A 24,488-nucleotide genomic window follows, 5' to 3' on the forward strand; every position below is an offset into this window, starting at 1 on the left:
TAATACATTTGAGGCCATTTGGACTGGCTGAAAATTTTGGCCCCCCAAACCAACAAAAACAAGAACATCAAATAACAGCCCGGATGTGTCGTCATGCTCTGGCTCCTCAGAATCTCGGAGAAGAGAAGTGTCTTCCCAAACATCTCTTGGTAGTCAATCACTTCCACCCTTACCCAACCACTGCCGCCAATCAGGGTGGTCTCTAGAACATTCCCAGAGGCCCGAGCATCCTCTGTGAGGTTGCTGCCCTGCTCCGGCACCCAGGAACTTTAACTGGCCCCTTACCCACGTACACCGCCCCTCCACGAAGTATTTGCAGATGACTTTGCCTTTCTTGTCAGACTGCTGGTGGGGCTTGTCATGGTCACTCCTCCGGTAGCTCCCGCCACCATCCTGTTAGGAACACAGAGTGTGAGCAGAAAGGGGGATGAAAAGGAGGGGTTGCAGGGGTGGGGGGTGGGGGGGAAACGATACGATACAGACTGGTAGAAACAGGTTCTGAGGGACTGACAGGAACAGAAGGTGGCCGGCGAGGACAAGCATTCCCTCGACAGAAGTGTCTTCACGTAAAGATACAGTGACCAGCAGGTTAGCTCCAACACCGAGGCTGTGCGGGGTCTGAGCCCCATGGTATGGAGCACGGGAGCTCAGAGGGGAAAAGCTCTCCCACCTGGAACGGTTGGCACCTGAAGTGCGCCCCCCCCCCCCAATGCATGAACACATTCACCTCCTAGAGGCAGTGCGCACCCCCTCCTGTAAACTCTCCAGGCTACCTGGATGGGTCACCTGGAACCTTCCCCACCGCAGAGACTCAGGTGCTACATAGATGTGGTTTTAAAAACAGAGGGTCTCACCAGCAGCACAGCCCCCCCTCCCCATAAGAGATGAGTGGTACTCATCGGCCCGTGGAGAACGCTGATGGAAGCAGGAGGCCAGGATCGGCCTCAGGGGCCGACTCATTCGAGGGGAAAAAAAAATCCAAGAAGGGGGCCTTAGCTAAACATACTAGACCCAAATGAAGGGTCAACTCACGCCCATGTCTTCGTCATAGAAGTCTTCATCATCGTTCATTCCACCCTTGTTCATTCCTCCTCGGCTGCCACCTCGGCCGCGACCCCGGCCCATCCCTTTCCCTCGACCTCGGGAACCCCGGCCACGGCCTCGATTTAACCCTGCAGAGGAGAGAGATGGCATTCACCTGCTGCTTCTCCCCAGCACCCAAATCTAACAGCTGCCAGAAGGAGCGCCCCCAACCCCAACTCATCACCTCCTGGGCCCCAGCCCCCTGCCCACCTCGTCCTCGGCCATCCTTGGACCGGCGGTACTGGTTTAGCTCCTTGGAATATTCGTCATAGTCCTCATCTCCCATTGGCTCCTCACTTTCTCCATACTGGGATTCCAGAAAGGAGGAGAGAAGGCAAATGTCATGTGGGAACATTTAACACTGTCCCTGTACTCTGCCCCTACATGCCTTTTTGTTTATGCAGGTCAACTGGAGACGCAAAAGGGCAGGTGAGCAACCCAGGGCCACCCGCCTGTGCCCCCTCTTCACAGGCCACAGCTAAAGCATGAGGGGGGAAGGGGGGGTCGCTCTAATCCTCTCCCTGGCAGTCTTCACTCCTATAGCTCCCAATTCCCGGGACAAATCCAACGGGTGGCCTCCTACACAATGGACAGCTGTGTGGCTGTAACAAAGAGCAGGCTCACTGTGCACTGGCATGGAAAGGTCTCGGGCGGGGACAGAACAACGAATGTGGAAGCTGTGTATGTCTGTCCATGTCTGTGCGTGTCTGTGCGTGTATGTGTGTAGAGGGCGTGAATAAACAAGCACCTGACTGCAAAGGCCTAAAACTTTTCTAGAAGACACTCGGGAAGCTTGTTTCTGGGAATGGGAGATGTTTTCACAGCTTTGGTACCTTTTCAATTTGGAACTGTATGAAGGTTTCCTCTATTCCAAAATAAGAAATGAAAGCTGAAACACACAGGGCTGCCACGAAACACTCTCCCTTCCTCCACAGTCTTACAGGCCGCCCCCACCAGCGCCCACCAGCCCCCCCGCCTCCCCCCAGGGCTGGAGGAGAGCTTACTTCCATCTCCTCTTCATAGAAATCTTCTTCGTCCTCCGGGTGGTCTCCCACAGAACCTCTGCCCCTTCCGCGGCTGCCCCTGCCCATGCCTCGGCCTCGAGACCCTCCACGGCTGCCTCGACCCCGGTAGCCTCTGCCACGGCCTCGGCTGCCTGCAGGGTGATGCAGATGGTGAGCGCCCCGAGTGGGAGCAGATCCCATGAGCGAGACAGACGTCAGTCCATTTTCTGCCCCTGAAGTCAGTCATCTCCTCCTCAAGTCTTCCTAGCAGCTCCAAGCAACTGGTCCCGTCACCCCCCTGCCTCCCCCAGGCGCCCTCAGTTGGGGGGGCTTGGGCCTCAGCATCCTGGATGTGCACCTGCTACACTGCCACAGGGACACCTGTCCACTGAACGCTGCACTCACTGTCCAGTACAGTGGCCACCAGCCACATGTGGCTACGGAGCCCCTGAAACATAATCACACTAAGAGATGCTGTGAGGGTGAACCACACTGGATTTACAGGATTTAGCTGAAAAACAAAAAGAGAAGGTGCCTGGGTGGCTCAGTCGCTTAAGCGTCTGCCTTTGGCTCAGGTCATGAACTCGGGGTCCTGAGATCAAGCCCCACATCGGGCTCCTGCTCAGCAGAGAGCCTGATTCTTCCTCTTCCTCTGTTGCTCCCCCTGCTTGTACTCTCTCTCGTGTCAAATAAATAAAATCTTAAAAAAAAGAAAAAAAAAAAAAAGAAGAGAGGCAGCTCTTTTTGCCCACAGGTCCTGTCCCTGTGCTTTAGTAAAACAACAGGAAAGAAAGAAAGAAAGAAAGAAAGAAAGAAAGAAAGAAAGAAAGAAAGAAGAAAAGAAAAAAGAGAGAGAGAGAAAATATAAAATACCACATCTGTCTGTCTGAATAATGTATTAAAATAAGATTTTGAATGTATTAGATAGATCAAATATACTGTTAAAATTAATGTTTCCTTTTATTTTTTTTTAAATTTTTTCCCCTTTTATTTCTTTAACTTGACTAGTAGAAAATTCTAAATTATGTGATGACTTGCATTAGATTTCAACTGGACAGTACTGGTCTAGAATCTCCCCAGAGAGCATGGCTTGTCCAGAGAGGTGTCCAAGAAAGACTAAATGAATAGCCGCTCAAACAAGCAGCTGGGCCTTAGGTAGGGCTAAGAACCGCTGAGCTAAAAGATCCGGGAGCCCTCTTCCCTCGTGGGTTGTAAAACTCTGCAGGCAGGAGATGGTTCTAAGAGGCCAGGCTGGGTCTCTTGTGCTCCACCCTCCCCCACCATCCTCCTAACTGCCACAGGTTCAAGGTTCAGAGGTGTGGCAGTCCCACCTGGTCCTGTGATAGGAGCTGGGAGGGTGGGGGAGGAGGCCGGGGCAGCCAGCTGTCAGTTATCCTGGCCTAGATCTGACAGACGCTGTCCCTTCTCTTTCTCCTCACAGCTGACCAGGAAGTAGATGAAGAAAACAGCCCTGGGCGCGTGGCTTCTCCCTGCCTCCCATCAGCCTGGCTCCCTGCCAAGCTCGGCCCCAACACTGGAGCCTCTTCCCGGGTGGCTCGCTCCAATGCCCCCAACCCTGTGCGTGCAGCTCCTGCCCTCCTCCTTCTGGACTCCTCTCAACACTGAACGGCGTCTGTCGCNGCCGGTACTGGTTCAGCTCTTTGGTAAAGTCGTCATAGTCCTCCTTGCCGAGGTCCTCCTCCTCGTCGCCCTCGTATTCCCCATACTGCTCGTTCTCATAGTCTTCGTACAGGCCGTAGCCTTTGCTGTCCATCTTGGAGTAGGCCTTCTTGGGCAGGGACGTGGTGTGCGATGGGGGGTACTGCTGGTGGGACTGACGGGGAGAGAGAATGAGCCGGCCCCGGGGCCCTGAATCCAAACTGCCAAGGTCCCCGCTGTTCCCTAACTGACCCATCTGTCTGGGTGTCTCTGCCGCCCAGGGGGTGAGACGCCAGCCCCCAGCCACTCAGGGGGACTAGTTCCCACCTGAGTGACAGCTGGACATTGGGCCCATGTTTCTGTGCTTCAGAAAGGGCCATGGCTTGAAAGAAAACGGAGACACACAGACTCCGCGATAAGAACCGGGGAGGGAAAAGAAGGGGGTATTTCCCAGGGATACACAGCAATCTCATTTGGGGAGGAGGCCTGGTAGGCAACAGGGGTACTCTTTTTTTTTTTTTTTTTTTTTAAAGTAATCTCCACACCCAAAATGAGGCTCAAACTTAACCCTGAGATCAAGAGTTGCATGCTCTGGGGCGCCTGGGGGCTCAGTCAGTTACGTGTCTGCCTTTGGCTCAGGTTGTGATCTCAGAGTCCTGGGATCGAGCCCCACGTCGGGCTCCCTGCTCAGCGGGAGTCTGCTTCTCCCTGTCCCTCTGCCCCTGCTTGTATTTGCTCTCTCTGATAAATAGAATCTTAAAAAAAAAAAAAAAAAAAAAAATTGCATGCTCCACCAACTGGGCCAGCCAGGCCCTCTAAGAGGGGTACTCCTTGGTCAAAATTTTCTTGGGGACTTAGACTTCAATTAATGACCTACTTGGCAACCAAACTAGAAAGCCATTTTGAATGATGCTTTCCAAAGTGCACTAGTGCCAAGAGATACTGGATGAAGTCAGATACACACACAAAGGGAAGGCACCAAGATGGCCTTCAGTAGGTAAATGAAGAAACAAACTGTGGTCCATCCAGACAATGGAATATTATTCGGCAGTTAAAAGAAACGAGCCAATGAGCCATGGGGCTATGAAAAGACATGAGGAAACCACAAACACATGCTGTTAAGTAAAAGAAATTGGTCTGAACAAATTATACGCTATTAAGAGTCCAACTATCTGACATTCTGGAAAAAGCAAAACTAGAGAGACAGGAAAAGACTGCTGATTGCTAGAGGCTCAAAGAGGAGAGGGGAGGTAAAGCATAGGGCATTTTTAGGGAATTGAAACTCTTTTATATGATAATATATGACGAATGTGCAACACTAAGCCTTTGTCAAAAGCCAAAGAACTGTAAAACACAGAGGACAAACCTTCCTGTAAACCACAGGCTGTCATTCATGATACATCAAGATTGGCTCATCAGTTACAGCAAACGTACCACACTAACATACTGTGACAGCAGAAACCCGGTGGAGTGGCGAGGGAACCGAACTATCTGCTTAATGTTCTACAAACCTAACACTGCTCTTGGGGCGCTTGGGCGGCTCAGTCGGTTAAGCATCTGACCCTTGGTTTCAGCTCAGGTCATGATCTCAAGATTGTAGGATCAAGCCCCGCATCGGGCTCCAAGCTCAGCAGGGAGTCTGCATGAGGGGCTCTCTCTCCCTCTCCCCGCCACACTCCCTCTAAGTTAGAAAAACAAAACTAAAACTGCTCTAAAAAAGACTATTAATTTTTAAAAATCCACACTCATTACAAAAAAATGAGAAAATACAGAACATAGATATATGCGCTCGTGACTACGTTAGCGGATCTTAGAACACCTCAACCCCAGGGGCGCAGGGCTGCCTCAGGCGGTGGCGCATGACTCTTGATCTCGGGGTTATGAGTTCGAGCCCCACGTTGGATGTAGAGATTACTTAAAAATAAAATCTTAAAAAAAAAAAAAAAAAAAGCCTCAACCCCTAGTTGTCAACGAAGCTGTGGTGTGCCCTGCGTTCCCTGTCTCGGTCAGGTTTAACGTCTGAATCCCCGTTAGCAGGTCAATGTCAACTGTAGTATTGTACAATACATTATCCGTTAGGATTAATGATGTGGAGTCATGGGATGCCTAGGATATTTCTTAGAGCTACTAGCTTTAAAAGCATTTTTCATCAAAACTTGGAAATCTACATTGATTTTTCTTCTTTCAAGTTTTGCTGGGGGGCAGGGAGAACAGCATACAAACCAAATACTTTAAATGCACATGTAAGCTCAGTGTCATGACAGCATGAACATTTGACTTCTGCCTCCACACCATTTGAGATAATTTACTCCTGTAAAAACCATTTCATTTTCCACAAAAGGTCATTTCTGAACAGTGGCAAACAGCTGTAACAGGGATAAATCAGCAGCTTTCTTGGGGACGGGGGACTCCTGCCCAGGGCATGGGAAAAAGAGTCTTAACAGCATGGTCAATGGAGATCCGCCACTGACTGGGCTCGAACCCTGTTCCTGCACTACAGGGCTGCAACCTGGCTGGCTTCCCGGCTGTTTCCTCACCTGTTCAATGGGGATAAAAACAGGATCTTATCTTGCAGGCTTAAAATCCACGTAAAGTGCCGTGCAAGAGTGTGCAAGAGTGCTCAGCACACAGCAAGTGCTCAGCAAACACAGGCCTGGCCCCCACTCTCAGCTCCATGGGGGCCCCTGAGCAGCAGTTACTCACCGATGTGTACGGGGGGCTGTACTCTCGGTACTTGCGGTGCCCCTTCTCGCTGGGACTGAAATCCGAGTCGTCTGAGAAGTCAGAGAAGTCATCGCTGGAAGAGGCATGGCGCTGCAGTGACAGGGAGAGTGAACTCAGTGACTGTGCTGCAGGCGGCCACTCTGGCAGAGTCAGCCCAGGCACAAACATTGCTGGAATGTGCCGGAAGGGCTCTGCAGCGCTACGAGAAACACCTCACCTAGGGGCATTTAGTGGCAGTAGAGCGTGAGCTACCAACTCTTTAAGGGAAAAAAAAGCTCTTTATCCAATTTGGGGAAGGAATAAACAGCACCATTAAGAGTGCCCTCTGGCCTCCGAGGCAAGCTCGGCCCCTGGGGCTCTGGGCCAGGCCCACTGCCAGGCAGCCCGGCCCCAGCGTGCCCTCCGGGACCTACTTTGTGCTTGGATTTCCTCCTCTTCTTCGACCTCCTCTTTTCCTTCTCCCGCTCTTTCTTCCGCTTTCGCTTCAGCCTCCTGTGAGACTTCTCCTCGTCCGAGTCACTATGGTGCTTCTCCCCCTTTTCCTTCCGGCTCCTCTCGGGCCCTCCGGAGGTGTCCTGGGTCTCCTCGGCCCCATCGTCTTCCAATTCACCTTCTTCCAACTCACCATCTTCCCTATAAACCAACCCCAAAACCAATATGAACCCTGGGTGTGAGAGGAGACGTCCGCGGGCTCTGGGCTGGCCACGGCTGACAGGAACAGGGAGCCCAACTGCTGTGAGCGAGGCCTTCCTCAGGACGAAGTGGGGACCACTGCCTCCCGTCCCACCCTGCATCCTCCCCCAAAAGGACTGCGCCTGCTTTCATGTAACCCGGCCGGGGGCAGCGGGTGGGGGCCCGGCCAGGGGCAGCGGGTGGGGGCCTGACACCACTGGATTTTAAAGGTACTGCCACTGATATAGGGACGACTCTAAGCCACGATTTCTCAAAGTGCTCCGAAGGACTAGGGTTCTAAGAAGAAAACTGACAAGGTTCTGTGGTCAAATGAGGTGAGGAAAGTCCCATCCTGGGCTTTACAGTGCTTAAGGCTCTAACAGAAGTTCCCAGAAGTCTTACCGTCGAGAAACCTGTACAACCCCATGTGAGAGCCTTTCCAAAGCTTACTTGGCCACAGAGGCTGCTTGCCTCAGGCAACATGGACTAGTGTCCATCCCCGAGTGCTGTGGTGCACAGTGGCCTGAGGTCACTGGCGTGGCCCCAGCCCTATGGAGGAGTCCTGTGAGCTGAGGGTGGTGGGTGGACAGTGGAGACAGGGCTGTGGCTCTGAAGCAGGGGTGGCCCCCAGACTCCTGGCCTACCCACGGTCAGGCCTGGACTGCACCTGAGGATGCGAAATGTATTTTACTAAAGCCCCATAAAGAAGCGCTAGTGATAGGCTCTGGTCTCCAGGTTTCCAAGTCTGACCCACACCTTTAGCTGCACAGCTCTGGGCTGGGGAGTTGGTGGACAACCAAGCCACTGGGGAAGGGGGAAGGGAAGGGTCCCAGGCCCCACACCCCTCCTGAGGTCGTCCCGTAACAGCTGCCAGAGTGCCCACAGAAGGGGTCCCCCCACCCCACTACTCTGACCCCAGGTATCCCTTTTTGCTCCCCATTCTACAGATTCCCTGACTTTGTCGCCTCCCCCACGCCCCCCCCATCCCTAGTACTTTAAAAAATAAAAGTACTCTCCAGACACTGCCAACAGGACATTCTAAATATCTAAATATCTATGGAGGAGGGTGGAGGGGAGGGGATGAATAGGGTTAAGAAGGGAAGCAACTGGAAAAAGATTCCAGTTTTTAGCCAAACCCACAGACACAGTTCTCACAAGTACAGGAGTTGGTTTAAAAAAAATAAAATTTTCAAATCCTTAAAAAGCTCCCAGCGTTCCTCCTGCACGATCATGGAAGAGTATGGGTGAGAATATAAAAAGTTTCTTCCTTCCCTATTAATTAGGCCCCCAAACAAAGACAAAGAGAACAGAAACAGTGGCGTAATGAACGTGGGACCCAAAAAGGCTACCCACAAAGGGAATGAATCCAGGCAGAAAAGAGCTCTCTGCTCAGACGAGACCGAGACCAGGATCAGTGTGAGAACAAGCCTAGCAGGTGAGCGGGCCCCCAGGGCCCCTGCAGGTTCTAGCAGGCCATGTGGAAAAACAATGCGATGGTGACTCTCCCACAGCCCTTCAGGCCCTGTCACTTGCGCCACCCCCTTTGTCCGCCCTGGGTGGTGCTACTCCCCAAATGTCAAGGATGCCGGCAAGAGGAGCCTCTCTTAACTCTCATCCCCTGAAATGCAATGGGGTCAGGTCAGCTTAAAACCCAAGTGGCCCCAAACCCACGGATACCCCAGCGGAGGTCAAGGGCAGCTCTCACAGACACAATTTGTTCACATTTGTTCTGATGTTTCAAAGGAAAGGAGACAGGGAGGTGACCCATGGGCGCCTCCTGTGGCTTCCTTGCAAACCACCAGGTTGGGGGGGGGTTAGTGGTCAGCCCCACAGGAAGATTCGCGCAAAGCTGGGAGGAGCCAGCATTCCTGACCAGTGAGGCACCTTCCGGCACAGGGCTTGGGTGTGGCCCACAGAACAGGGTGTGGGACGGAGCTGCCTGGGCTGGAGTGGCCTTGCCCACAGTACAAGTACCACCCGACTGGGGAACTTTTTGGTGAGCTGGCCAGAGGGAGTGGCTGTTACAGGGCAGCATGGCATACTCCCTGCTGCCTGGAGTTGTGGGCAACACGGGGGGGGGGGGGTTCCTGGAGCAAACATGATGCGTGTCCCTGTTGGGAACACCGTGGGCAGGCCAGGTCGCCACACCTCAGGAGAAAACACAGGGAGAGGCAGCCAGACCATACAAAGGGACATTATGGAGCTGAGGAAGGCCCGGAGACAAACCGGAAAGAGAGAGGTTGGCCTTCCATGAAGAAAAGCTAAAAAGAGCATCACTCTTGACAACAGTCTGGAAAGGAAAAAGGGCAGAGGGACATGGTAAAAATTACCCAGAATCCCAGGGCAGGAAGGGGTGGCGGGAACACGGGAAGACAAGAACTGCCCAGGCTCCCGGAAGCCCCGATTCGAGAAAATAAGGCTCCAATAGCAAGACCCCTCCAACTGTCTTGTTTGAGACGGGAGGATTTCAAAGGGAGAATAGGTGAAGGGACTTGTCAGGAGCAGACAGTCCAGACACTCCCTCACCTCTGCCCACTCCAGGCCAAGGACACCAGGACAGGGCAGAAAAAGGTCTTGGCCAAGGTCACCGGAGGCCACCACCCGTCCTGCTGCCACACACCGGCTTGCTTGAATGCACAGGCCGGTTTACATCTAACACCTGGGGGCGGGGTACAAAGACCATCTGAGCAACTCGAAAGCCTTGACCACTGACAGAATGATTCCCGAAGGCCGCCTTTTCATTCCAAAGCACTTCCCAAAGCAGGAAGTACAGCATTCAAATCCACCCTATGAAGACTTTGGGCCAAAGAGGGAGTCTCTGCGTTATCTGTACTAACACCTCCAGAATATCTGGGCTCAGTGAGAACCTACCACGCAACTTTTTACAAAACGGGGAGTGAACACTTACAACTTTGTTTCCTGAGACAGACGTAGGAGAAACTGAAAAATAAACAGTATAAACCAATCGCTGGTAACTTACAAAGGTGGACACGGGAGACTGGAGGAGACAGAGACAGGGACACTCCGGTGACCACTGTGCATTTTCAGCACCGTCTGGCCATGCTGTGCTCTCAAACTTTTCGGAGCCCCGGGCTAACCTCTGGTCACCTGTGGGGGTGCCCTTCTGCTACCGCAGGAAACTCCCAGTTAAATGTCCAGCGTGAATAGGGGGTCTGTTTTCCTTTAAGAGGGGAAAGAGGAAAAAAAAGACAAGAGGACCAAACCCACTGGGACAGGGGCAGAAATCCTGGGGACCACAGACACGCCCCGCACAAAAGCAGTCTCCACAAACAGCAGTCGGGCTTCAGTGGTGCCACTTCACAGACTGCCAGCAAAACCCATGTCAGAGTGGGATTAAACACCGAGGGAGCGCGCCTAATAGACTGTGACATAATCCCTCAAGAAAAGTGGGGGAAGCCCCGTCGCGCTAATCATTTCAATCTAGACCTGCCAAGCCCTCTTGAGACAAGCACGCAGGAGAAAGCCTGCAGCGTCAGCCAGAGCTGGGACGACCTTATTCCCAGAGCCCGGACTGGCGAAGTCCCAGGATGGCTGCACTGGGGTCGGCCTGCCAGGGCCATTAGGGACGGGAAGCCAACCAAGCCAGGGAGGGAATGGGCAGAGGCCAATGACTTGCTGGGGGTCAGATCTGTCTCGAGCTTCCGGGACTAAGCTTCCAGGGCATTTAAATTTCCATTCACAGAGCTGGTGACAGCCAGCTCCTCCTCTCGGGTCAAAGACCAGATCTGGATGCCCATTCTAAGGACTGCCTACTTGGCCACTCCACGGGGCACAGGAGAGTGCTGAATTCATCATACACCATGGGCTTGGCAAAAATAGCACTGGGTAAAGAAATCTCATGATTCAAAGTCGGCTGGCCCTATCCGCCAGCCTACAGATCTGGGCTGCGGCTTCCTTCTGCAGGCGAGTAACAAGGAGCTCTGCTGCTTCCCTAGCAGCGCTCTGGGTACACTTAACCTAGCCTTGGTTTTCCCGTCTGTGGAATGGGATAACTGTGGTACCTACAAGGATTTTTTCAGGTTAAATGAGATACTCTGGATAAAGTCCTTGACACGAGGAAGGCACCAACGACGAGGCAAAAAGTAGACACTGGTTTTAAGAACCAGCTACCGCGAGCGTGCCTCGCATGGATAACCCTAAACTGACCCGGATGTTCACTGGAAAGTGGCTTCTCTACGGAGAAGCTACGGCCAACACCCCCGCAGGGGGCCACTGCTAACTGCTGGCCAACTAGTTCCTGCTTCACTTGGCCCGACCGTGCATGCGCAGTCCTCTCCCGACAAATCCTGCTGCTGAAACGGACAAACCAACATCCGCCCTTCCTCAGCTCTAATCTAGCTGGTATGAGAAAGTAACTGAGTGGCGGACCAGGAAAGGCAAGGCACAGGGAGAGCTGAGCCCCAGGAAGAACGGACAAAGGCCCCTTAAATAAAAAAATGAAGCTTCCCAACATGGAAATTCTCTAGACAAGAGATCTGGATGGAAGCTGGAAGGGGCCTAGGTTTGTGGCTCAACCTGATTTACAGAAAAAAAAAAGGGGGGGGGGGTGGGGAGACAAAAAAAAAAAAAGATGGAAACTCATGGAAGCAGTGGCTGTTACCTGAAGATCATGAGAGCCCTTGACAAGAGGCGGCTAGGTTAATGTGAAGGTCAGGGTTATGATCATTAACTGCCCAAGCGCTCAACAAATTGCCTGGGTAGGCTCTGAATGACCTATTAACTAGGGACAAAATTACAAAATTACAAGGAGGCTCTGCCTCTTCAAATGTTTAACGACAGGCCTAAATGCAGAAGTCCCCAAATCCGACCGTGTGGGACAGTTGTTTACTAGGGGCGAAGGCACAGAGCCTTTCCCTCCATTGACGCCGAGGTGGAGCAGCCCCAGGGGGTGGGGAAGAACCTCACTGAGGGATTTTCAGAGGCAGGAAATTCTAGAAATAAGCCTCTGGGTCTTGCACATGTTTTTCAGTGTCCTTACTATCTAGGTTCATCGACCAGAAATAAAGAGCAAATTGGTTCTGTGTCTCCCTTTCCCTCAACATTCTCAGGTGGGGTCACAAGAGACTGTGACATCACACCACTTCCGTGGTAACTTGCCCACGTCACAGACACCAGCCACCCGAGCAGCCAAACACAAACCAAGCACGGGAGAAGAGAAGCCCAACAACCATCAGTACCCTGAGCCCCTCACTTCAACAAGGCGAGCAGAAGAGCCTGCCGATGCCGGGACCCGGACAGGAACACACCTACTTCCAGAAGTCAATGTGGGCCATAACGGAGAAATCTGAACCAGGTCTGGGTATTTCAGATATTAAGTAATTACTGTTAATCTTCTTAGAGAGGATCACAGTTTTGTGGTTCTATTTAAAAAAAGATCTTTAAGCTAGAAATATGTGCTGGAGTTTGCAGGTGAAATGAGGTGAAATCTGGGATCTGCTTTAAAATATGCGAGGCAGGGATGCCTGGGTGGCTCAGCTGGTTAAGTGGCTGCCTTCGGCTCAGGTCATGATCCCAGAGTCCTGGGATCAAGTCCTGCATCAGGCTCCTTGCCAGGCAGGGAGTCTGCTTCTCCCTCTGCCTCTGCCTGCCACTCCCCCTGCTTGTGCTCTCTGTCTCTGTCAAATAAATAACAACTTTAAAAAAAATAAAGTGAAAAACAGAAAATAAAATACTCAAGGCAGATGGGTGATGTAGCAAGATGAACCAGAATTGGCAAAATGTACAAAATTGTTGAAACTGGGTAGATGATGGCTTTTATCCTCTCATGAAAAGCCAGAACATTTCCATAGTAAGTTTAAAAAAAGGAAAAGGATGGCTTGAGTGAGGACAACCTCAGCAGGGTGAGGACAGGCTGTCAAGGAAGGCAGAGAGCTGGAGTCTGGGGTCAGGGAAAGGGGTTGGGAGGAAGCTCCATCACCCCTCATCAAGGCCCTACCTCTTGCCCTGATTCCCGCAATGACAAAACCTGCACGGATACCCCAGGGCCTTATACACCAAAAGCAGGAGGAAGTATTCATTACGAACACTCTGTATCAGCAGCCTCCACGCCAGGCACCCTACTACTGAGTTCCCTTCTACTCCTCTGGCGCCGAGGCACGGTAACAAACCTACATTGGTCATGGGTCCTCAGCATCCCGTCAGAGACAGGCTCAGAGAGAAGAAATTTGCCTATGGGGTCACGGCAGGAAGAAGCAAAACTGGAACAAGTCCTGGATTCTCCAACTCCAGGCCCAACTCTTAACACTGTAATTAGCAATTACCTGGAAGAGAATAATTAACTCGACAGGCCAACAGACAGAACCCATGCCCTGAAATTCGTAACTGGGCTGGCAAAAATAAGACAGATGCACAGAAAACAGATACAATGAGGGGCGCCTGGGTGGCACAGCGGTTAAGCGTCTGCCTTCGGCTCAGGGCGTGATCCCAGCGTTATGGGATCGAGCCCCACATCAGGCTCCTCCGCTATGAGCCTGCTTCTTCATCTCCCACTCCCCCTGCTGTGTTCCTTCTCTCGCTGGCTGTCTCTATCTCTGTTGAATAAATAAATAAAATCTTAAAAAAAAAAAAAAAAAAAACAGATACAATGAAACAGCATCCCAGGAAAGGCCAAATGGAGGTATTAAGACGCTGGGCGAGGTCCTTAACACTCTTGTGCCCCAGGGTTTCAACTGCTAAGCGCGAAGGCAGTGACAGAACCTCTGGGACAGATGAATTTTCAGGGCAAGAACTTCCCAAGACCATGTAAACCAAGTGCTTAGCGCTACCCTGGCCCAGGGTAAGTCCTTAGGAGGGAAAACTATCGGGATGCAAAGACACAAGGCAAATACAGTCCTTCCAACATCGAATAAAGGAACTGGGACAACATTCGAAACCCTGACCAAAAAGGTTGGATAGTTCAGGGAGTAAGAGGTGCACAGAAAGGTCCAAAAATCCTAGCCAAAACCCAAGTACAGGGTCTTCTCCCCAGACGGACAGAAAGCAAGGGGAATCCCAGAGAAGGAAATTCCCAAGTTGTCCAACACCAGAAGGAACACTTCATCCCAAAGGGCGTGGCATCCGCACTGGGGTTGGTCCAAGCACACAAACCGATCAGAGCATTTCTGTCGAGCTTCAAACAAACTGATCGAGAAAAAACCTGGCCGGCTAGAGGAGTCTCACGGAGTCTAGGGTCATCTCCTTTGCCTGAGTAGCTATTTTTCCACTCCCACTCACTCCGAACACGGCTCCTTTTCTTGATAAAGAGATCTATCTGATCCAAGTTCCTCCTGCCACATGAATCTATGAAATTGGGTTCTTGGCAACAGAGTTTCCTAACTACCTTCTCATGCCAGCCATGCTTCAGACTGCTTACAGCTGGAAAGATGCTGGTTCTCATCCAAGGAGGGCTGATTTCTATTATTCCAGAAAGGAAAACCGAATCACTGAACTTGGGAGCCAAGACTCTTCCTTGTCTAGAAGTTCTTCTGAAGGAATCCGTTTGGTTCCACTTAACGAACGTACGTGCAACGAAGACAAAGTATTCATATTTTCAACTTCAAAGAAACCGGGCCTCGGATGACTAAGATTCGTTGTTCATACACCGCTAAAGGATTCAGGGACAACTGCAGTGATCTGTATCCAACACTTTGTGAACTTCCAGTCAACTGTGGGCTCCGGAGGGCACATCAGAGGCTGGGAGTCACCCGACCTTCCAAGGGCCCAGCACAGGGCCAGGCTCAGATTGGCTGGGCGCTTGGGATACATTCCACACAAACCCAGCACCAACCCCAGCTCTGCACACCCTCCTTGTCAGCCGTGTCAACACAGACACTGGACCATTTCCCAGGCAGTAACCCGGATTACCTAAAACTCTAAGGAGGTGAATGAGGGCTTGTCTTTCATCGAAAACTCATTCAGCGAGCGTTTATTGAGGGCCTCCTGAGAGGCTAGAGGGGAACAAAAGCCCATACGTGATCGACGCATCAATGGAGGTCAAAGTGGCCAGCAATCGGCACCCCCAGAGAAGCGGCCCCCCTCCACTGCCAAGAAGCTACAGTTCCTGGGACTGTGCTGGTGTGCCCCACCATGGCAAGGCCTGGAATCCCAAGGAAACCTAAGCCCTGATGTCTGTTAGGAAAATGACGAGGGCAATAACCCTAGCCACCTGCAAAGGACACTGAACCAAGTGTCACTCACGTCTGGCCCCAGCTCCCTGGGGTCGGGCCCTAACAGGGATGTGTTAGCTGCGCTCCGCTTCCACACTGGCTTCAAGAAGTCTCCAGTTACTTCTGATAAATGAAAAGCCCTTCCATTTAAAGGTTCAAAAGCCCAGGCTTGGGCCTCTACGTGCGCTGGAAGGAGTGGAACACAGGGCTGACGGAGCTGCACCAGGTCACCGAGGGACAGCACACCCCCCCCACCCTCTCAGAGGCCTACCTTTTTCTCTTAAAGTAATCTCTACACCCGAGGTGGGGCTCGAACGCACCACCCCGAGATCAAGTGATGCATGCTCTACTGACTGGGCCAGCCAGTCCGGACCGACTTTAAAGGCAATGCCTGCATTCCCTTTCGTGCTTTCCCACCCACCACCACTACCACCACAACAAAATCATGGCGCTGCCGCGCGGGCAGTAGGCGCATCAGAGCAGTGCACGAGGGCCAGCAACCTTCTTCTTTAAAGGGCTGAAAAATAAATATGGGCTTTGAGGGCCATAGAGTCTCTGTCCCAACTACTCAACTCTGCTGTTCATCACAAAAGCAGCCACAGACCATATAAATTAATGGGCGTGGCTATGTTCCAATAAAACTTTACTTGGAATTAAAAAAAAAAAAAGCCAGGCGGGCAGGCTTTGATCGGAGAGCCACAGGCTGTGTGTCGTCCCCCCCCCCCACCAGCAGTGGCTTTTAAACTTTGACCTTGACCCACATCTCCTCCTTTACATTTCTCTCAAACAAGTTTCCCAGAGCGGCTTTAAAACTCCACCGTACTCTGCTTTTTTCTCTCCTCTCAAATCCTTTCTTTGTTTTTCAAATGCAGGAGAGAAATCAATAGATGGGACTTCATGTCCTACTAATGGCTGCACACTGCAGTCTGAAAACGTCAGCTCCAGGACAGCATTTGGGTAGAGAGCGTGGGTCTGGGTACAGGCTGCCCGGGTTCTAACTCTGTCTCCACACTCCCTAGCTTTGTGACCTTGGACAAGTGACTTCGTTTCTGTTTCAAATTCTCAGTGTAGGGCTGGGGTGAGCTACCACACATGAAGCACTCCGAAGGTCCCTGGCAGGCGATCTCTGCCCTTCATACACTGCACAAAAGACCCTGTCACACCTTTGGGGAGACTAGCAATGACTCACGAGTCCCGTACGACCGGCCTGAGTCCCACATGACCGGCCTGAGTCCCACATGACCGGCCTGAGTCCCACGTCCGCGCCGTTCGCTGCTCCCCACCATCTCTCTACCACAAGAGGACCGACCCTGGCTTAGAGCGAACAAACCGAATCCACACCCTCTAGGCTTTACGCTTCCGGAGTTTACGGTTTCTAGGACCCCTGGCAGGGACAACAGGGACGAGGGAACTGGCGGACCTGCCTGGTACCTGGGATGCAGCCACTCAGGCTCACCTTGCAGTTCCCTTCTAAGGCAGCTAGTGCGCAGTTAGGTATCCAGAGCTGCCACAGGGGCAGCAAAGCCCTGACAGTGGCCAGAGCTGCAGGTGTCAAACATGGGGAGGAAACCCGAGGCCTGCTGCAGGCAGTGACAACCTTTGCCCATATCTAAATAAAGTGCTTAAGAGAGAACTCCCTGCACACTCTGAAAACTTTCCTGCTCCAAGAAAAGCACGGGAAGAGCCTGACTGCTCAATGAAAAAAACCTTTAACTGACTCAGCCAAATTACCAAGGGGCAGGGGAATCGGGCACCGGGACAGGTCTTGCTCCTTTCTCAAGACTCTGGAGAATGTAGGTAAAGGACTTGCTTCAGGTGGTGTGACCAGTCAGCGGTGGGTTAGGCACTACAGCCCTGCTTTCTCAGCCCTCGGGAGGCCTACCACGGTCGTAGCAAGACTCAGATCCTAATTGCCAAAGATGAACACGGGAAGGTCGTCAGCACAAGCTCGAGATGCCGTGACTACGCTGGCATCTGTAATAAGGACATCGAGAGCAAGCAAGACAGGCCTTAAGATGGCTTCCACAGAGTTTCCACCCCGACCTGCTCCCTGCAATTAAAGACACTGACCAGAAACCTACGAGGTAGAAGATAAATTGACTTCTCCCAAAAACACAGATGTTATGCTTACTTCTGTTTACATACCAGACTATAAATTCTATTTCGTGTTTTCGCTAGTAGGGATAGCAAGAAGATAAAGAAACCGAGGTTTGCTGAATGCCAGGCATTGTGTAGGCGTCCTGTTTATGCCCACCTGACCGCATTGACCCTGAGAAACGGGCATTATGCTCAGTGCCCACTGCAGGGAGAGCCAGGCCCGAACACAACCTTATCTGTCTCCAAAGGCCACACTGTTCCTTCCTATCCTGCTGCCACCTCCGACGTTCAGAAGATGTCACCACTTGCCTTACAAATAGGGAGCTGAGTCACCAACTCACAGATACAAATTCACACACACATACACACACACAAAGTACGAGAAGGATTCTCTACCCTGAGCAATGTGGCCAAGGGAAGCAAACTACGCTCCCAGCAAATATCCTGTATTGGAATAAAAAATTATTCCAATAGCAGGATGAGACTAAGCGTACACCACCCGAGGGGCCATGTCTTCGTTTTGTCATCAGCTGATCGAGGCAGAATGTAGAAACCACCCACGTAACCCCCCGTCAGTACTAAGAAACCCTGCGCCCTGCCTCCGGGACTGCCATCTTCAGTAACCATCAGAGCAAAATCGCTGCGCAGCAAAGACGAGGCCGATACACTTGGAAAGCCAAATCCAGGAAAATCTGGCTCCCCGCAGACAGTCCCAGTTTTACCTTGGACTTCACCAAATGAACTTTAGAGGCCCACCCAAACAGGCAGCTTTCCCACTCTCTCCAGTAGGTTTTAATTATGAAACTGGCCTCAAATCATTGATTCTGACGAGACTCCCGCCACCGACGAGCAGACTGCTCCTCGGGATGCCTGAATCAACCTCTTAAATGCCAACTACCAGGAACCCCAGAAACCAGCCCTTCGTCTCCTACTGTGGCAGGAGCTATGTTGCCAAGGTATGGGCAAGCACCTTGCTTAGAAACTCAGCCGTTCACTTACTGTTTGCTCGGAATCACTCTGCCACTCAACTTCCTACCCTGGGTCAGAACCCATCGCTCTGGTACTAGACAGGGTCCACAGGGACCAAAAAGCAGGTTCTCTGGAACATGGCTGGACCTAGAGCTATCCAAGAGGCTTGGATATAATTAGCGATTTTCACCACACACGTATTTGCCGTAACTGCATCTGGCTTATAGGAGGTGGTTCTAGGGACTTAATAGCCACAAAAACCTAGCGGAGGGGAAGAGCAGATAAGGCCACCCTGAGACATCCATTCCTCCCCTACTGGGGCAGGGAAAAGATCTAAGAGAAAGGAGCAGAGGTGGAGGCATTATTTAAGGATAAATTACTAAACCGGCTCAATATGAAATTGTCTACATTCAACTGGATTGAAACAAACTGAGAGTCAACCATTCAAATCTAACGTGCCAGGGAGGCTAACGGGTAGGAAAGCCTTCAGTTCCACAGGTGCAAAACAGTCCCCCCTTGGGATCAGCCTTCCTGCCTAAGCGAAAGCCACGGGAGCGCCCTTCTAGAAGAGCTGGCTGTACTTAAAAATCTTGGCTTGTCAAGAATCAAAAACTTAACCTTCCGAGCAAATCGAAACCCCATCTGGGAGATAGGACAGTGTCTGAATCAGAAAGCCCTGGTGGGGGAATCCTAGTTTTCTTTTGAAGAACGAATTTGAGGAGAGTAAAAAATAAAGGGGTTTCAGAACAGAATATCCGTATTTTCATGGTCATAACTGGTTGTACTTCTACTGGGATATTTTAATTTGCTTTCTGATTAAACCTCTCCCCAGAGAATACAACAATTTTAAAGACTGCAAGTGTCTAAGAGGTGCTGTTAAATCAGGGATTCTGAGTGACACCCTTTTTTTTTTTCTTTTTTTTGCAACATCCATTAATTTGAATTTTAACTAGTACTGGTACATCAGTTTAGGGGGGGAAAAAAAGGCAGTACTGTGACATTTCAAAAACAAAGACCATCGAAGTACAGTTTGACATAATTACTGGGGCTTCTTGGGTTTTCATGGGAGGAGAGTCCTTTGAGAACGAAAAAACAATAAACCCTTGTGTTGATATGCCTGAGTACTTTTTAAAATGTTTGGGGAAATACTTTAAAGCTCAATGAATGACTGTGAAAATGTTCACTTACAAAAGAAATCCCATTTCCTCCACACTTCATTTTCAAGTAAAGTTAAACAAGCATCCTTCGACAACTTAGTCGCTCTCGACACTTGCAAGGTTCACCTGTTAGCATCCAGTTTCTGCACTTGGCTCCTGGAGGAGGAATTTCACCAAGGAGGGAAAACTTCAAATAAATGCAATTCATTTTCGGCTGACCCTGTGCACTGGATGGTGTGTTAAGTTTGTGCTTCAGACTTTTTTTTTTTTTTTTTTGCAGGATACCGTACTGTGTGGATGCTTTTTCCTCCCACAACTGATTTTACATACCTAAGATCACCGCTTCACAGCAGTTAGGTTGTGAGTATATGGAGAGAAAGAATAAAACCAGTGGCCCACTGAATTGCAGTTTGCGGTTCCTCATCCCAACGTGAGTGAACTTTTTTTTCTCCTAAGAATGGAAAAAAAGGAAACAGGATCTTTCGGAGGGGAAAACTGGGCTGTGTGTTATAAAAAGTTTTCTCTACCAAAGTACATCAGGGACCAAAAGTGGGCAAGACGGAAAATGGAACTTCAACGTGTTTTGTCTTTTAACGGAAGAACTTATGCTTGTAAAACACATCAGAAGTACAGTGTTTGGTTCTGCAAGTCATTTCTGTTGCTGTTTTTATCTTGTATGTGTGGGGAGGGCAGGGGGCTGGAGGAAGTGTTCTCTCCACCATGACTGGGCGTGTTTGCATCAACTTTTCACGGTCAGGCATGTGCTTTCGAACAAAGGAACAGTGGAGACAGGGAGAGGAGATTGGGGCTTGACACGCTTTACAGATTTGGTGCTTAAACAGTACTTTACAAATGACTTGCTTAATTTAAACGTCCATCACCGTAAGAGACATTGGAGTAAAAGGAGCAAATTGGATCTACTTGAACCACAATCTTTTTTGGGGGTGGGGGGGGGGGAGAACCTTAACTCGAATGCAAGTATCATAAACCAAATTCAGTTAACCTCGTCTCCTACAAATGGACCTGAAGTATCCACTTTCTTCAAAGATGAAGGCTGGAGACAAAGCAATGGACTGAAACGGAGAGGGATACCAAGGGCTTGAAAACATATGGGCCTTTTACATAAGTTTTTGTCATGTTACAGTAACGCTTTTTTTTCCTTTGAGAAAACTGTGTACGACAAATTAAAAAAATTAAAGATCGAAAGGATGTGCAAGTCTTAAAGGGCTCAACTGGGTTTAGAATCCTGATTCGAACATATAAATTCACTCAAGCATCACTTTGGTCTAAAGGCAGGAGGAAGGCAGGCAGGAAAGGGACAAAAAGAGGGAGATAATTGAATTACTCAATAAAAGAGGCTACTTACCATCCCAACCCATTGTAAGACATACACTTCTGACATAAGAGAACTCCTTAGAGGTCGAATAAAGCGTGTAAGCACCTTTGAGTAATGCACCTGCCCCCAAGAGGGGGCCCGGAAGCCCAACGTGGGCTTAGCGCACAGACCTTTGCTAATCTGTTTATTTCCTTGAACTGGAGGCAGGCTGCGATGGGCTGCGATTCCCAGGACGATACATTTAATTAGAACAAAACAGAAAACAAAAAAAAAAATTTTGTAAAAGCTCACCAAACTGCTGCACTTGTGTCTCTGAATGTGGGTGGCATTTCTTTTAAAAGGCAAAGTATGGTCTGTGAAGGAGAAAGGGAAAAGGGGAGGTGGAAGTGGGGAGAAGGGGCCGTGGTGCCTGGCAAGGAAGCCCTAGCTAAGACCCCTATCTACGGGAGGGTCCTCAAGCGACTCCCCAGCCCGGGCTGCTGTGGGGCAGCCATCTGTCCAGCGCGATCTCTTCCCCTCCCCACCCCCACTCCTCCTCAGAATGCCTTTCCTGCCGGTGGAAAACCTCCTTCCATTTCCAAATCCACTCTCTGGACACCTCTTCCCCTGCCCCACCAGGAAAGGGAGGGCAAACCCTGCACCCCAACCCTCTGCTGGAGCAAGGGAAACAGGGGCCCCAACCTCGCCCTGAAACGCGCCGGGCTGGCGCCTTTATCACCCTCCAGAGAAGGGCGTGGGGCGAACCCATTTCACACTTAATAAAGGGGAAGGGGGGCGCTCCCTTTCACCCCCTGCCAAAGGACAAAAAACCCTTGTTTTCTCTCCCGGAAGGGATGGCGCCCCATTTCAGCCCGAAAGAGGAGGGAACCCCATGAGAAAGAAGAGACCAACTTCCTCTCCCCTCCAAGGCAGGGAAACCAAACCTCGCCCCCCCCCCCACCCCGCCAAAAACGCATCACCTACCTACGAAAAATCAGAGGACCCCTGCCTTTTAGGAAAAACACGGGGAAGGGGCTTCTCCCCAGAGGAGGCAGGGGCTTCCATCGAAGGGGCTAAAGATCCGCCCCCCCACACCAATTTTGCCCTCTAGGATATAGCTAGGAAGCACCTCCCGCCAAAAAAAAAAAAAAAAAAAAAAAAAGTGCGAGTGCCCCCACCCAAGGACCCCCGCTAAAAGGATGGAGAAAAAACTGAACGAACCCCCACTTTCTGCCTAAGAAAACTAGGGTACCTCTCCAAGTAGGGCAGGGCACACCTCCCCCAGGAGAAAGGATACTGCCAGGAGCTGGGAGACCCCCAACTCCAACCCCCTAAGAGCGGGGCTACTGCTCGAGATCCCCCCCACCAAAAGGGTCCGGGAGCCCCTCCCCCATCCCCTTCCCCAAAGCCAGGCGACGGGCAGGCGGGCCCATGGCTGCCAGCTCCGGGCGCTGGGGCAGCCAGGACCCCCGTGGGCCTCCGCAGCCCCCCCCCAGCGCCCCCTCCCCAGGGCGGGCGGGCGGGCGCGGGGGTCCGGGGGGCGCCTCCTCACCTTCCCCTCAGCATGGCGCCCAAAAAAGACAGAGCGAGAGCGAGGGAGAGCGGGCGAGCGCCGCGAGGGGGGGGAAACGCATGAGGCCGGGAGAGAAAGCAAGCGAGAAAGAGCGAGCGAGCGAGAGACACCCACCGACCCCGCCCTTCCTCCTCCTCCTCCTCCTCCTCCTCCGCGGCCCGGCCCAACATGGCGGCCGCCCCCCTTCCTCCTCCTCCTCTTCCTCCCCCCGGGGACGCTGCCCCGGCCGGGCCGGGGGCCTGACCTGTCGTCAGGGAGCGGGAGGCGGTGGTGGAGGAGGTGCGGGGTGGCCGGGCAGGCGTCGGGGGAACACGGAGGAGGCGAAGGCGTTGATGGCGGCGGCGGCGATGGCGGCTGCGGCGACTCTGATGGTGGCGGCGGGGGGGTCCCGGGCGCGGCCTCCATAGTTCCTTTGGGGGGGAGGGGATGTTAATGCACGAAAAAGGACTGCTTGGGCGTGGCGGGAGGGGCACACTTCAGCTCTGAGGGCTCCTGATAGGAATGGGTATATATTTTTTCGGTTTCGGAATCACCTCTGCGCCGACCTCCGCGTAGGCCGCGCGGCCTAGGCCTCGGCGGGCCGCTCGCCGCTTTTCTCCGCAGCCCGCCCCTGGGGTCACTCGCTCACGGGCGCGGGGCCCTCATCGGGGCGAGAGCCCCCACACACACCTCCCCCGCGGGCCCGGAGGTGGGGGACCCGGGGGACACGGACACTGGTGGGTGGTTGGGTGTAATTAGCGCGGGCCGCGCGCGATGGAGCAAGCGAGGGGGGAGGGGAGAAGAGGAGAGCGAGCGAGGGGGGTTAAAAAAAAGGATTTTAGGGAGAGAGGAAACGGGCCGCGGAGACGGGCCGACTGTCTGTCTGTCTGCCCGCTCTAGGTGCCCCGGCTGCTCGGCCCCCGCCGCAGTCAGAAATTCACACAAAATGGCGGCTCGGCCCAGAGGAGCCGAGAGGCTGAGGCGGGAGGAAGGGCGAGGTGGGAGGGGGAACTGGGAGGCGGAGGCGGAGGCCGCGTCACGTGGAGGAGAGGGGCATAGGCCCTCTCCCGAAGGGCGACGGAAAGAGCCGAAGGGAGAGAGTGAGGCCGAGGCAAGGCGGAAAAAGCCGAGAGTAGCTGAGCGGGAGACGGGGGGAGGCGGAAAGAGCCGAAGGTGATGATGGGGGTGTGGCTAAAGGATGGATGGAAAGCCGCGGGAGCCGGAGATAGCCGAAGCGGACAGGGACGGAGTTGGAGGGGAGAAAAACAAGGAACTGAGACGATCCGGAAGGAGCCGAAGGCGGTGTCCGAGGTGAGTGGCAGGAGGCGGAACCAGCCGAAAGAGGGATTGAGACGGAAAAGGCCGAAAGGCGGGGCTCGGGAGGCGATTAGCAGAGTAAAAGAGTGGGAAATTCGCCCGAGAGCAAGCGAACCAGAAATTGCCAGATTAAGGGAAGGCGGGAAGAGCCGAAAGTTTTAGGTGGGAGAATGGGAAGAAAAGGATTCGGGCTACGAAGAGAAAAAAAATAACCGAAAGCTGGAGGCCGGGTGCCGTGAGTTGTAGGTTTCCGGAGTAAGGGAGGATCGAGCCGAGCCGGCCCGGAGCTGACGTCATTAGAGACCTCGGTCGGTGACGTCACTGGGGCGGTGCGAAAGGGGCGGGCCTTGGTACTTCCTCCAGGAAGTTTCAGAACTTAGAGCGTGGTGCCGGGAAGGCTCTCAACAAAAATGCTTCACAAGGGAGCGATTGACCGGGTTCAAACTGTGCAAACGTAAAGCCCTTTGACCCTCGCAGCTATACTAGGAGGAATTACTACTCCCATTTAGTGGACGCAGACTGAATCCTGGTGTTTAAATAATTGTCTCAAAATCATAGTATTAACCATAGAGCCTCAAGAATTTTGATCAGTGCTGGCATTCCATTGCCTCCTGCAAAAATTCGTTCAGTCCTATTTAAGTCCAAGGATCTTTGTTAAGTGCTTTTATGAGCTCCTTGAACAATGCCAAGCTCTGTGATGGGCGATGGGAACAGTTTCTACCTTCCTGGAGCTTAAAAACCGATAATGACCAAAGGCGGGGGGGGGGGGGGGGG

General features: G+C 52.1%; 2 protein-coding genes and 1 long non-coding RNA gene across 3 annotated transcripts in view; 2 read left to right on the forward strand and 1 right to left on the reverse strand.

The window, feature by feature from the left end:
- Positions 1 to 23,106, reverse strand: part of ZC3H4 (zinc finger CCCH-type containing 4) — a 40,906-nt gene extending 17,800 nt beyond the window's left edge. Inside the window, exons 1-8 of the mRNA XM_040634214.1 lie at positions 22,663 to 23,106; positions 6,884 to 7,103; positions 6,450 to 6,560; positions 3,699 to 3,921; positions 2,088 to 2,239; positions 1,294 to 1,390; positions 1,033 to 1,172; positions 286 to 393 (exon numbers count right to left, since the gene is read on the reverse strand). Of these exons, the coding sequence (XP_040490148.1) occupies positions 286 to 393; positions 1,033 to 1,172; positions 1,294 to 1,390; positions 2,088 to 2,239; positions 3,699 to 3,921; positions 6,450 to 6,560; positions 6,884 to 7,103; positions 22,663 to 22,823 (1,212 nt within the window). The 5' untranslated portion in view covers positions 22,824 to 23,106. The remainder of the gene's footprint in view (positions 1 to 285; positions 394 to 1,032; positions 1,173 to 1,293; positions 1,391 to 2,087; positions 2,240 to 3,698; positions 3,922 to 6,449; positions 6,561 to 6,883; positions 7,104 to 22,662) is intronic.
- Positions 13,729 to 20,736, forward strand: LOC121103512. Its single transcript, XR_005835791.1, has 2 exons — positions 13,729 to 18,360; positions 19,811 to 20,736. It is a non-coding gene; the product is annotated as an uncharacterized LOC121103512 (long non-coding RNA).
- Positions 23,107 to 23,444: 338 nt separating the features above from the next.
- The window catches only part of SAE1 (SUMO1 activating enzyme subunit 1), an 88,931-nt gene continuing 87,887 nt past the window's right edge, over positions 23,445 to 24,488 (forward strand). The window contains exon 1 of the mRNA XM_008684489.2: positions 23,445 to 23,708. Within this exon, the coding sequence (XP_008682711.1) occupies positions 23,596 to 23,708 (113 nt within the window). The 5' untranslated portion in view covers positions 23,445 to 23,595. The remainder of the gene's footprint in view (positions 23,709 to 24,488) is intronic.

This window comes from Ursus maritimus, unplaced genomic scaffold, assembly GCF_017311325.1.
Source record: "Ursus maritimus isolate PB19 unplaced genomic scaffold, ASM1731132v1 scaffold_19, whole genome shotgun sequence".
Classification (NCBI taxonomy): domain Eukaryota; kingdom Metazoa; phylum Chordata; class Mammalia; order Carnivora; family Ursidae; genus Ursus; species Ursus maritimus.